The sequence below is a fragment of the Nuphar pumila genome, chromosome 4 (genome assembly GCF_984573655.1).
Source record: "Nuphar pumila chromosome 4, dmNupPumi1.hap1.1, whole genome shotgun sequence".
Classification (NCBI taxonomy): Eukaryota; Viridiplantae; Streptophyta; class Magnoliopsida; order Nymphaeales; family Nymphaeaceae; genus Nuphar; species Nuphar pumila.
Window position 1 is genome coordinate 116,648,368 of NC_143252.1, and position 12,500 is coordinate 116,660,867.

General features: G+C 35.2%; 1 protein-coding gene across 1 annotated transcript; it reads right to left on the minus strand.

The window, feature by feature from the left end:
* Window positions 1-8,045: 8,045 nt before the first annotated feature.
* LOC149840749 (elongation factor 1-alpha) lies at window positions 8,046-11,508 on the minus strand. Its single transcript, XM_090003298.1, has 3 exons — window positions 11,318-11,508; window positions 9,355-9,841; window positions 8,046-9,265 (listed from the first exon to the last, which is right to left on the minus strand). The coding sequence occupies exons 2-3, from the start codon at window positions 9,814-9,816 to the stop codon at window positions 8,384-8,386; spliced, it is 1,344 nt and encodes a 447-aa protein (XP_089859424.1). The 5' UTR covers window positions 9,817-9,841; window positions 11,318-11,508; the 3' UTR covers window positions 8,046-8,383.
* Window positions 11,509-12,500: the final 992 nt, after the last annotated feature.

The following is a 12,500-nucleotide window of genomic DNA, read 5'->3' on the forward strand; positions in this document are numbered from 1 at the left end:
CTTAAAAAACTTTTTCAGCATTTTAGAATCGAGGAAGAAGCTCAATCTCGAGACAAGAAAGATGAAATAAAAAAAGTTTGTGTTAAGGTAAACAGTAATGAATGCAAACCAAGGTTCAAACCCAGACTTAGGAACAAGAATAAGAAATTCAAGAATATTGATAAGAAAATAAATTTTGTTTTCTACTATACTTGTGAAAAATTAGGTCACTATGTGAGAGAATACCGACATAGAAAAAAATTTCAAGGCAACAAAGTTAGTAAACCCGATGACAACCTGGTGGTTGTAGTTAGTAAGATATTTATAATTAATTAGGATAAAGGGTGGTACGTAGATTCTAAGTTAATGATTTATTTATATAATAATAGAAGTATATTCAATACATACAAAATCATGGAGGAAGACCATATGATCTACATAAGAGATAAACATAAAGCTAAAGTTTATGGGAAAATGAGTATGGAGCTTCACTTCACCTCTCAAAAATACTTAACCCTCTAAAATGTGTATCATGTACCTACCATTAAGAAGAATCTTTCGCATGATTATCTGCTTACAACTCATGATTTCAAAGTTGTAATGAAATCCAACAATATTATATTGTTGAAGGACCACAAGTTTGTAGCCAAAGACTACTCCACCAATGTATTGTTTAAGCTTAATTTGATTAATAAAGTTGATTTTATTTATGTTTATATGCTTGACTCCTAGGATTTATGTCATGCTAGATTAAGACATGTTAATTATAAGTCTTTGAAAAAATATAGGTAACTTAAAGATTTATTCCTAAATGCAAAACTGAACATGTTAAAAATGTGATATTTGTATTCATGCAAAGTTTATGAAAAAAATTATTTTTCAAGTGTTGAAAGAAATTTGAAATTACTTGATTTAATACAAAGTGATGTATGTGATTTTAAAAATACTCCAACTCATGGGAATAACAAGTACTTTATAACTCTTATTGATGATTTCTAAAAATATACTTATGTCTAGCTCATGAAAACAAAAGATGAATCATTTTAAAAATTTAATGTTTTCAAAATAAAGGTTTAAAACTTTGATAATTGCAAAATAAAGTCTTTTAGATCTGGTAGAGGTGGTAAATATCCTTCAAATGAGTTCATCATATTTTGTAAAATTCATAGGATACATAAAAAAATATTGGTCTATATACTTGTTAACATAGTGGTGCAGTTGAACGTAAGAACAAGACTCTAATAGATATGGTTAATTTAATGCTTATAAATTTTGGTATAGATTATAATGTATGGAATGATGTATTGCGTAGTTCATGTCATATCTTAAATAGAATTTCATATTGTAAATCTAACACTACACCTTATAAACTTTATAAATATAGAAAATTAAATTTAAATTATTTAAAAGTTTAGAGTTGTATTGTTTATGTAAAGCTTACTGAACCAACATTAACCAAACTTAGTCAAAAAACCTGAACATATGTTGTCATTGGATATTCTCAAAATAATAAAATATATAGTTTTATAGATATTGAAACCAAAGTGATTTTAGAATCTATCCAATCCAAATTTATTGAAGATTTAACTTTAAAATTACTTGATGCTCTAAAAGACATTAAAAATAATTCAAGAAAAAAAATTTGTGAGATTGAAAATCTTTGAAAGCGAAAAAATAAAAAATCTAGAAAACCAAAAGATTTTTATCTTGGTTTTCATCTCTACATGATAGATAAAGACCTTGTTTCTTTTTTATGATCTATGACCTTTTCAGATGCTTCTTTTTAGAAATAGGTTGTATAGAGCGAATTAGATTCTATTATTGTAAATAAAAGTTGGATTTTAGTTGTTTTGCCCCTTCGTTTTAAACCTTGAGATGTAAATGGATTTTCAAGAAAAACTTTAAACTGATGGATATATTGAAAAATTTAAAGCTAGACTTATAGCTAAAGGTTTCAAACAAAAACTTGGACTTGATTATTTTAGCAAATATACTCTGGCAAGTAGGATTACATTTATTAGAACTATGGTTGCTTTGGCATCGATTTACAATATTGAAATTTATTAAATTAATGTTAAAACTGCATTTTTGAATGGTGTCTTAGAAGAAGAAACTTATATGAAACAATCTAAAAGATATATAACACCAGGTCAAGAAAAGAAAGTTTGCAAATTGTTAAGGTCCTTATATGGTTTGAAACAATCACCTAAACAATGGCATGAAAAATTTGATGAAGTAATCATTTCATGCAGGTTTAGAATTCATGACTTTGATAAAGGCATATATGACAAAGTAAAAGGTAGTCATGTTATAATTATTTATCTTTATGTAGATGACATGTTAATCATGAGTTACAATGTTGAATGCATAAATAATACTAAAAGTTTTCTTTAATTTAAATTTGACATCAAAGATATGAGCTTAGATGATGTTATACTTGGTACTAAGTTGATTAGACATGAGAATGATTATGCATTAACTCAATCTCACTACATTGAGAAAATTGTTAAAAAATATAATCATTGTGATTGTAATCATGTTATTACTCTTTGATTCTAGTGTTAAGCTATTGATTAACACTAGAAAAAGTACATCCCAATTAGAGTATGCAAGTATTATTATAAATAGAACTAGACTAGACATAGCTTTTAGCATGAGCAAGTTGAGCCAATATATTAGTAATCCAAAACAAGAGCATTGAGATGCTATCCATCGAGTTCTGAAGTACTTAAGAGAAACTTCAGATTATAAGATATTCTATATAAAATAACTTGATGCAGTTGAAGAGTACAATGATACAAATTAGAATGTTGATTTTAATGTCATTATCCATAAGTGGTTGGATATTTACCATTAGATCTGAAGCAGTTGCTTAGGGATCCAAGAAACAAACTGTGATAACTCATTCTACAATAAAAGCAAAGTTGATAGCACTAGCATCAGCTAGTATGGAAGTTAAGTGACTAAAAAATCTCTTAATGAAAATATCATTAGGAGATAAAGATGTACCCCCGATAGCTATGTATTGTGATAATCAAGCAGTTACATATAAAATAAAAAATAATACTTATGATAAAAGTCTAGACATATCAGTCTAAAGCACAATTATGTGAATAGTTTACTCAATCAAAGAGTAATTTTTATTTAATATGTGAAATCTTGTCAAAATTTAGTGGATTTGTTGACAAAGAGACTTTCTCGAGAAATTATCTTTAAGACATTGAAGAGAATGTGGTTAAAGTCTATAAAAGCAATCAATGTTGATGATTCAACCACATGATAGGGGTCAAACCATGACTAGTGGTTTAATGAAAAGAATAAGTCTTTGACTGATTAGAATAAGTACTTAATATTTTCTCATTCCTGATGTCAAGTGCTTTAAACTTATGCATGGATATTGAGTTCAAATTGAACTCTTAATAAGATTCATATGCCTTATAACTGGGGTGTTTCAATCAGGTTTACATCATTGATGGACTTACCTAGATGAGTGTAAAGGTAGGGGCCGCCTTCTATGGGACTTGAACTTTTATCTCAAGAGCAATCATGAAACTAGGATATAACATACTACCCTTAATGTGTGACTTCATTATATTGATAGACACACTATGACCACCTAAAGTGAAAGTATGTGTTACAAGAAAGAAAAATAGGATTTTCAATTCAAGGCTAATGTTATTGGGGTCTCAGACTAACTAAGACTAAGTAACACTAATGTAAAGGTTTAAAACCAAAAGGTACCTTCATTTATGCATTGGATATTCACGAACAATCTCTTAAATCCTTTCTATAATTTTGATTCACGAGGAGAATTGTTGTGTTTTGACTCAAAACTATGTAAGTTCCTTATTTTATTTTTTTAAGTTCATGGGTTTCTTGTTTTTTCTAAGTTTAGACCCATATTGAAAGTTATAGGATCTTCTTTTGTCTTTGTTGAGTAGTATTGCCTTAAAGGGCAAGGCCCTCAAGAGCATCACACCTTGGGCTTGTACATATCTTTATTATTGGATCTTGGACCTTGGGTTTGAGTTTGGGTTTGAGTTATCTTGCCAGAGTCATTTTGGACCCCATTTTGCCTCTTTCAATCATTTTTTGGTGCACCTCTTTGGCCGATTGTTTGGGCCTTTATGATTGATCATTTGGCCAACCATGGTCCATTATTATTGATCGTTTTGGGCCTATTCAAGGCCTTTACATAAACCCCAACCCTCTCTCATTTCTCTCATCTTTCAACTCTCTCTCTCTCTCATTTCCTACGAACTTTGTTCTCTCTCTCCTCTTTTGAAGTACTTTTTGGATTTAGATCTGATTGACTTTTATGATCCAACTCTGACTGCTATTTAGATTGATACCTGTCTTCAGTTCAAATCCATACCCATTAGTAGTCTGGATCCATACTCACATGCATACAAGATCTATACCCATATTTAAACCCAAGATTCAAATCCAATTCGAGCCTACATCAAGCTTGGATCATCCCAACCTAGTTAAGAGGTTGTTAAAGATGGTTTGTGTCTAGGTTATTGGTCTCACCCAGTGTAAGGCATAAACCAATTTTTTGTGAGAAGCAAAAACATTTTGTATCCTAAAAGCATAGTTACACGAGTACCCATTGCACCAAAGACTTGATTCTAAGTAGGATAATTATTGCTTGAAAGATAACGTGTATATGCATGCCTCCGATCGCATCTGGTTCAAGATCGATTGCCCCACCCACTAAGTGAAGAATATTTTTCAACATAAAAATCATTGGAGGTACCCAACGGCTTTCGATCTTAGTTTTTTTAAAGATAAGCACCTCAAAATGGCAGCAAAAGTGGAGGAACCTTTGATGGAGTTGATGGGAAGCTCACAAAGAACCGAAAGTTTGTTCTTGATGGAGAAATTCTTTGGCACCATCGAACGCCCTCTAAGAAGACTACATCCAAAGCATTGTCTTTGTGGCGAAGCATTCAGTATGCTGATTGCAGAAAAGTCTATCCCACCTAGAATGATGGAAAATTGAAAAGGAAAGTAGCTCTCGACACTCATCTCACAGTGAGTTGCAATCTGGGCTTCATGTTTTTGGGACACGCCACATGTGACGATGAATGTACTACTAATTTTTAAAATGAAAAATTTTTAAATACCCCTAAAAAACTTAATTCATGTGCACACACCAAACGTTTCAGAGTTTGCAGATGCCCACCAAAGTTTGTATCTAGGTTAATCAAATGACTCCTAATTTAATTACCACTAATTAATTCATTTATAAATTTTTAAATGGACATGCTACTCATATGTGTCATATGAGAGGGCCTAGTTTTTAAAAAAATGAGTTTAGTTTGGGTTTGGATTTTTATCGGGTCAGTTTTTGAGGAACCAAATGGGCTCAGTTGTGCTATTAGTGGGTCGAGTAATTGTTGGGTTAATTTGCTTAGTGCAATTTAAGCTTTGTATAAATTTTTTAATATGAAAATGACTAACAATGAGCTTTACAGCTTAGTCCAGTGTAGTGGCTAGTGTCTTGTTTGTTTTTGGGAAAGTCAATGGTTCAATTGTCATTCTAGTCAATAAACTTTTTTACTAAGTATTTTTAGTTGACAGCCTTACACGCGGTCAAACTTACTTTGTTCATACTTCTAAAATAAGGGAAAAATAATAATTTTATTTCATCAATTATAAGGGTAAAATGATTACTTCAAAACATGAGTTAAGTTACCTAAGAACAACAGAACATGAGGTTTATGATTGGGGTAATTTGATTATACAATAAAAAAAACTTTGGTGGACATTTGCCAACTTTGAAAGGTTTGGTGTGCGCATGAATTAGGTTGAAACGTTTGAGGGTATTTAAAAAGAAAAAATCTTTTAAAATCCCTTATATTTTAAGAATTAATATTTTTTTTACATATTACACCTATCAATATCATATTTCTTATACATTCCAAAAAGGTTAATATTTGGTGTTATTGATGACATGAAACTATCGAGCATAATCACCAACCTTTTATGCTCTTTAGAATTTTTTTTTTAATTAGACCTTACAGATGTGATCTGCAAGGTTTGTTCTGTAAAAACTGAGTTTTGAAGCATGTGAGTTTTGTAAGGATTTCAAAAATCTACAGAACACAATGCACTGAAATTTGACAACTCAGATTTCTAAACTGAAATAATACGACCCACACTAACAAGCAAATCATGTTGAACACATTGACTAAGGGCCTCCAACCCACTTCTTGCCACAAAGATTGCTTTTCACAGATGCCGGTTTTCCGGCCGAGTTTTACGCTGCCTGGACAACGACCATAAGTACTGCAGGCAGAGCTAACGCGGTTAGGTCTCTAATCCTGAGAGTGGTTTCTCTGTGTAAATATTTAAAAAAAAAAACAACAGTTCCCCCACCATTGGTTAATCTTGAACGCCCCATGCTGAAAGATTGTTGTAATGGAGGTGAGTACTAGACAAAGAGTTCATCACCTGCCCACAACTCAAAACATCTATCTCAGAACAGCAATTAGGGGTGTCAACCGGTCAGACTCCTGTTAAAATGAGTGGGTCTGAACCCGGATCCAACTAAGTAATACAGGTATCAGATCAGGATTCGAGTCTGACCGGATTTACATTAAAAAAATACCCAGATCTGGTAAAAGTTATATAAACCAAACTCAGTCCATACCTAGTAAAATAATAATTTTTAAGTTTTTTTATATTGAAGATTTGTGGATCTGGACAGGAAATCTCGGTGGGACCCGGGTTTGGTATAAAATTTTATAAACTATACCCGACCCATTTAATAATTGGACCTTGACATCCCTAACAGCAATCCACACAGGCACTCCACATCCCATCCCTCACTCTCTCCCTCTCCTAATTGGACATTTGCTCTAGTTGGAAGAAATCTGATCCATCTATTTATTGAAAGCAGACATAATGATAAACCTATCAACTTTAAGTAGTAAAATGGGTGTCATTTAAACCCATGTTTGTACAGACCACTACAAAGATGTAGGTTATATCTTGTTTTGAATATGGGTTGTAGTTTTAGATCTGGCTCACATCTCATGGTAAACCCTATTGACTTTTAAGTAAAAAAATGGGTGTCATTTAAACCCAACTTTGACCCAAATATAACTTTAATGTATTTTCGGTTCTAACCTTGTTCTAAATACGCTTAAATATATTTGTTAAAGATAACCAAGTTCATGTATGGGAAGTGTAACATCATGCACAAATTATTTTGAAATAAAATATGCCCTCAAAACAGTTTTTCCTTTACTTTTTAGTGAGTGTTTTTATAATTTTGTAATAAGGGTGTTTTCTCATTAAATGCACTAACATGTTCTTCCACTCTTCCCATTCTTCTCACTTAACCAACTTCTCCTTAACCTTTCACCAAGGTGAGAGAGAGATTTGGATTACACTCATCCCTTTCCTCTCTTTTTTGAGAGGCAAGTTGGGGTTAGGCAGACCCCTACCAGTTATACAACTATACCATTGGGTTTTGAACCGACAATGTCCCAACACATGGTGACGTGCAATAACTGCTCTTGTCAGACAAGCGGAGCCGCCCCCCCCCTCCCCTCGTCGGTAATCCTCTCCCTCGGAGCCACCCGTCCGTAATCCTCTTCCTCTCCCACATTTTATTATATGTACCAATGCTTTACTGAATAATGCTATTTGGTTACAAAAGATCCAAAATATACATCATGGCAAAAATTCAGACGTTACCCAAAACCGAAAATATGAGTAAAAGCCTAACTTTGAAGGGTAAATAAGAATTTGAGTAAAACATTCTAAAATTAGGGTAAAATAATTTTTAAGAACCTTCAAAGGTTTAAAGGGAAACCTCTCGTCACGGAAGCACAAAAAGATGAGGGTAAACTAAAAACGGCGCAGTAATTTAAAAGGTTCCCACTGTTGCGTGTGGATAGAGGTTAACACAAAGCCTTTGTTTGATCATTGTCAGTAAAGCATTGGTACATATAATAAAATGTGGAAACTGACAATGAATTCAAGGTAAAAGGAAAGGGTATCAGGCAATTAGCCAAAAAAAAAAAAAAACCCTGAAATGATGAGATAAAATAAATCGCAGCAAATAATAGCATACTAAATTGAGTGTAAAAATGTATCTCGCTTATTCATCACAGACAGTACTAGACACCTAAAACAACTTCCGGCAATAAATTGTAAAAACTCTTCCACACAACAGAAAAACGTAGGGGGAAAGGAAAAACAGTAAAACGTAAAGCTAATCAACAACAGCAAAGTGAACAACTCCGTGAGGATGCCACCGTCGATCAAGCACCCAGTTCTGTTGCATCCGACTCGATACTACGAACAAACAGACCAGAACCCGACTCAAACTCAAACGATAGAGACTCGACGCTAGGAAACCATAACTCGCCGGAAGCAGCCGCACAATTCACTTCTTTTTGACAGCAGATTTGGTGACCTTGGCACCACTTGGATCTTTCTTTTCCACGCTCTTGATGACCCCAACAGCCACAGTCTGTCGCATGTCACGGACAGCGAAACGCCCCAAAGGAGGGTACTCAGAGAAGGTCTCCACCACCATGGGCTTGGTGGGAATCATCTTGACGAATCCAGCATCACCGTTCTTCAAAAATTTGGGCTCCTTCTCGAGCTCCTTACCTGAGCGACGATCGATCTTGGTGAGGATCTCAGCAAACTTCACTGCAATGTGGCAGGTGTGGCAGTCGAGCACAGGGGCATAACCGTTGCCAATCTGGCCAGGGTGGTTCATGATGATGACCTGAGAGGTGAAGTTAGCAGCCTCCTTGGCAGGATCATCTTTAGAGTTGGATGCCACAAAACCACGCTTCAGATCCTTGACTGCAACGTTCTTCACGTTGAAACCAACATTGTCACCGGGAAGGGCCTCCTGGAGTGCTTCGTGGTGCATCTCAACAGACTTAACTTCAGTGGTGAGTCCAGTGGGACCAAAGGTCACGACCATGCCAGGCTTAAGGATACCAGTCTCAACTCGGCCAACGGGGACAGTTCCAATACCACCGATCTTGTACACATCCTGGAGGGGTAGACGCAGAGGCTTGTCCGTGGGACGCTTGGGCTCGTTGATCAGATCGAGAGCATCAAGAAGCGTTGGGCCCTTGTACCAGTCAAGGTTGGAGGACCTCTCAATCATGTTGTCACCCTCGAACCCAGAGATGGGCACGAAGGGGATCTTATCGGGGTTGTAACCAACCTTCTTCAGGTAGGATGACACTTCTTTGACGATTTCATCATACCTTGCCTTTGAGTACTTGGGTGTTGTGGCATCCATCTGTGTGGTGATAATAGCATTGTTAGCATTTCATCTAGACAAATAAATGCAGAACAAAAGGTAGAAGACTTCGAGAACAAGGAGGTTACCTTGTTACAGCAGCAGATCATCTGCTTCACTCCCAGGGTGAACGCAAGCAATGCATGCTCACGGGTCTGACCATCCTTAGAGATACCAGCTTCAAAACCACCGGTGGTTGAGTCAATAATGAGCACAGCACAGTCAGCCTGAGATGTCCCTGTGATCATGTTCTTGATGAAATCACGATGACCAGGCGCATCAATAACAGTGCAGTAGTACCTGGTGGTCTCGAACTTCCAGAGGGCAATGTCGATGGTAATACCACGCTCACGCTCAGCCTTGAGCTTGTCCAGCACCCAAGCGTACTTGAATGACCTTTTGTTCATCTCAGCAGCTTCCTTCTCAAATCTTTCGATCACACGCTTGTCGATACCTCCAAGCTTGTAGATAAGGTGGCCAGTGGTAGTGGACTTGCCGGAGTCGACATGTCCAATGACGACAATGTTGATGTGAACCTTCTCCTTACCCATTGTAGTTGAATGAAAAAACTAATAGCTGCAGCAAAGGAGAAAGACAATGGTACTCAGCTTAGCTAAAAGGACAGGAGGAAAAACTAAATTTAAAATTAAGCAGCGCGATATTATGCACAAGAACAGTATCAACAATTGTTAAATCAAATCAAATTGGCCAGTTTCAGTTTCAAAAATTTCTTGCTGTTTTTTTTCGAATTCAAAAAATGTATTTAGACTGATTCAAAACAATTAGTTCAATTCCACACAGACCGATTCAGTTTTTTTTTTGGAAAAATAATTCAATTCAGAAACCAATTATTAACAGATGAACAAGGACAAAAACAAAACCAAAAAATTTGTCGTAAGAATTCATTCACAAAGCAACCAAGAGTATAGTATTCAATAAAAATATTAAACAAACGCGCATGATGACCAGAGTGTCATCTCTCCAAACACAAGCAAAATCTCAAAAGAAAACCATAAAAAGGATACCCAACAAAAGTAATTGTTCAGACCCCAAATACATCATTAATGGTCACGACTACAGGAAACGGCGCAACATTAAGGATAAATCCACCCCATTTTCAAAACAAAATCCAGAAAGAATAGAAGAATAGCAAGGAAAGAAAGCATATTTCAGAATGAGAGAGTCGAGCTAACACTACAAACAAGGAAAGTAACGAAAGAATGGAAACCTGGCCAAGGAAACAAGGAAACTAAAGCATATTTCAGGACGACGCGAAGAATAGTAACCTGGCCATGGATTATTTCCAAAATCAAAGGTAACTCACGAAGAAGCAGATCTGATCCAAACATATACATGAGACATGAAACAGGGCAAGAGATTGAACCTCAACCTAAATTTCTCTTCAAAGCACACCCCCAAGATAACCAGGTTTGACCCGAACTACATTAGATTCAGAAATCGGCAAAACGTGGATACTTTAGAAACACCGACTAAAATCAACAAGAAAAACCAGACGATCCGTAAAATCAGACAGATTAAACAAAGAAAAACAAAATAAAAGCACGATCTTGTACGCCAAGTAAAATTTTCGACCATTAAGATAAAAAAAATCAAAAACAGAAAAAAAACGAATTATGCTCCTAAGGATCACGAAAGAACTATCATCAACAGAATCTGCGCTTCATAGACACTAAGAAAACCAAATACAAACACGACCGGACCATTTCTTCACACTACGGAATCACTTCAAACTTCAAGCAGGAAAGGCACATAAAAAGCAGAAATCAGTAAGGAAAATCCGGTAGCAACTACAAGAATTTGATGCATCGATCTTAGATTTAAAAACAAAAAACCAGATAGATCATCAAAGAAATACATTCTTAAGAATACGAATAGGAAATCAAGCACACAAAACACACACCCGATCACAGCAAACAAATAAACGCCTAAAATGAATCCATAGAAACCCTGACCAAACGACCTAAACATCAAATTAAGGAGAAAACACAGATCAAAATGAAGGTAGCAAAGAGGGAAGGGGAAGAAATCGACCTCACAAGATCGACAGCTGAGAGGATGAACGACAGAGGAGGAGCGGCGATGCGGATTGAAACTTGCAAAGGCATCCAAAGAGCCTCTTTTATAGCCCGGGGTTTGCACCGATTAGGGTTTCTTCCGCCGCCGTTGGATGGCAATACCTCGGACGCGATGGACGGCTCCTGACCAAGGGGATGAAAAAGATCGAACGGTTGTCAATTCGCCGCGACGTTTTTAAGAAAGCAATGGGATAGTTTTAGGGTTTTAGTAAGACCTTTGTTTAACTTTTCATATTAAGGTTTTTTTTTATGTAATTTACTTATAGGTGCCTATCATATGGCAGTTTTTCAATTAGCCGCGTCGTGTTTTGAATATTTAAGATGGTGGACTAACCTTCCAAGAAATTGCTCGGATGACCGCTTGAGCTGCCTCTTTCTTTTTCGTAAATTACCATTTTTTATTTTATAAAGTTAATTAGTTAAGTTAAAACCAAGTTCTTAAGAAAATCTCCGGTCATTTTAAAGAATTTAGTTTTTTTTGGGAAAATTGAAATATTCAGCTATCTAAACACTATAGAAATTATTTATAACATATATAAAAATAAAAATAAACCATGTGTGATTATATAGAAAGATGTGAACTTATGCTTGATAATTTTATTTTATGATAAAACTAGAATAATGGCAAATATTGGTGTTATTTCAAAAAAATGAGAGAAAAAACAATGAATTGCCTAGCTGATAAAAACATAACTACATTAAATATTGTCAAAATATATTCAATTTATAAGTCTTTTATTTATAAAAATGTCTTGCTATATTGTTTGTTACATTTTTATTGATATTTTGCGAAGGGAACACAAGAAAAAAAAATCTCTTAAGAAAAGGATGACGCCCTTTTGCTATTTTAAATGTTTGTCTCTGTGAGCACTACTTACTATTTCAAGTTGTTTATGCAGCCGCGTTAGGTCACGATTTTTCTTTCTTACATATGGGGTCCATATTCAAATGCAGAATTTTTTAATCGGATCTTGGGCTTGTTCCTATCAAACCTATGTGGTCCAATCTAAATCTCACATTTGAATAGACAACTATTGGAACAAGCTTTCTTCATCAACCGGATCTGGGCTCGGTTATGCTATCACATCCTATCCGGGGCCATTATGCCTTCCGGACCCACAAGGGAAACCATATAAAGA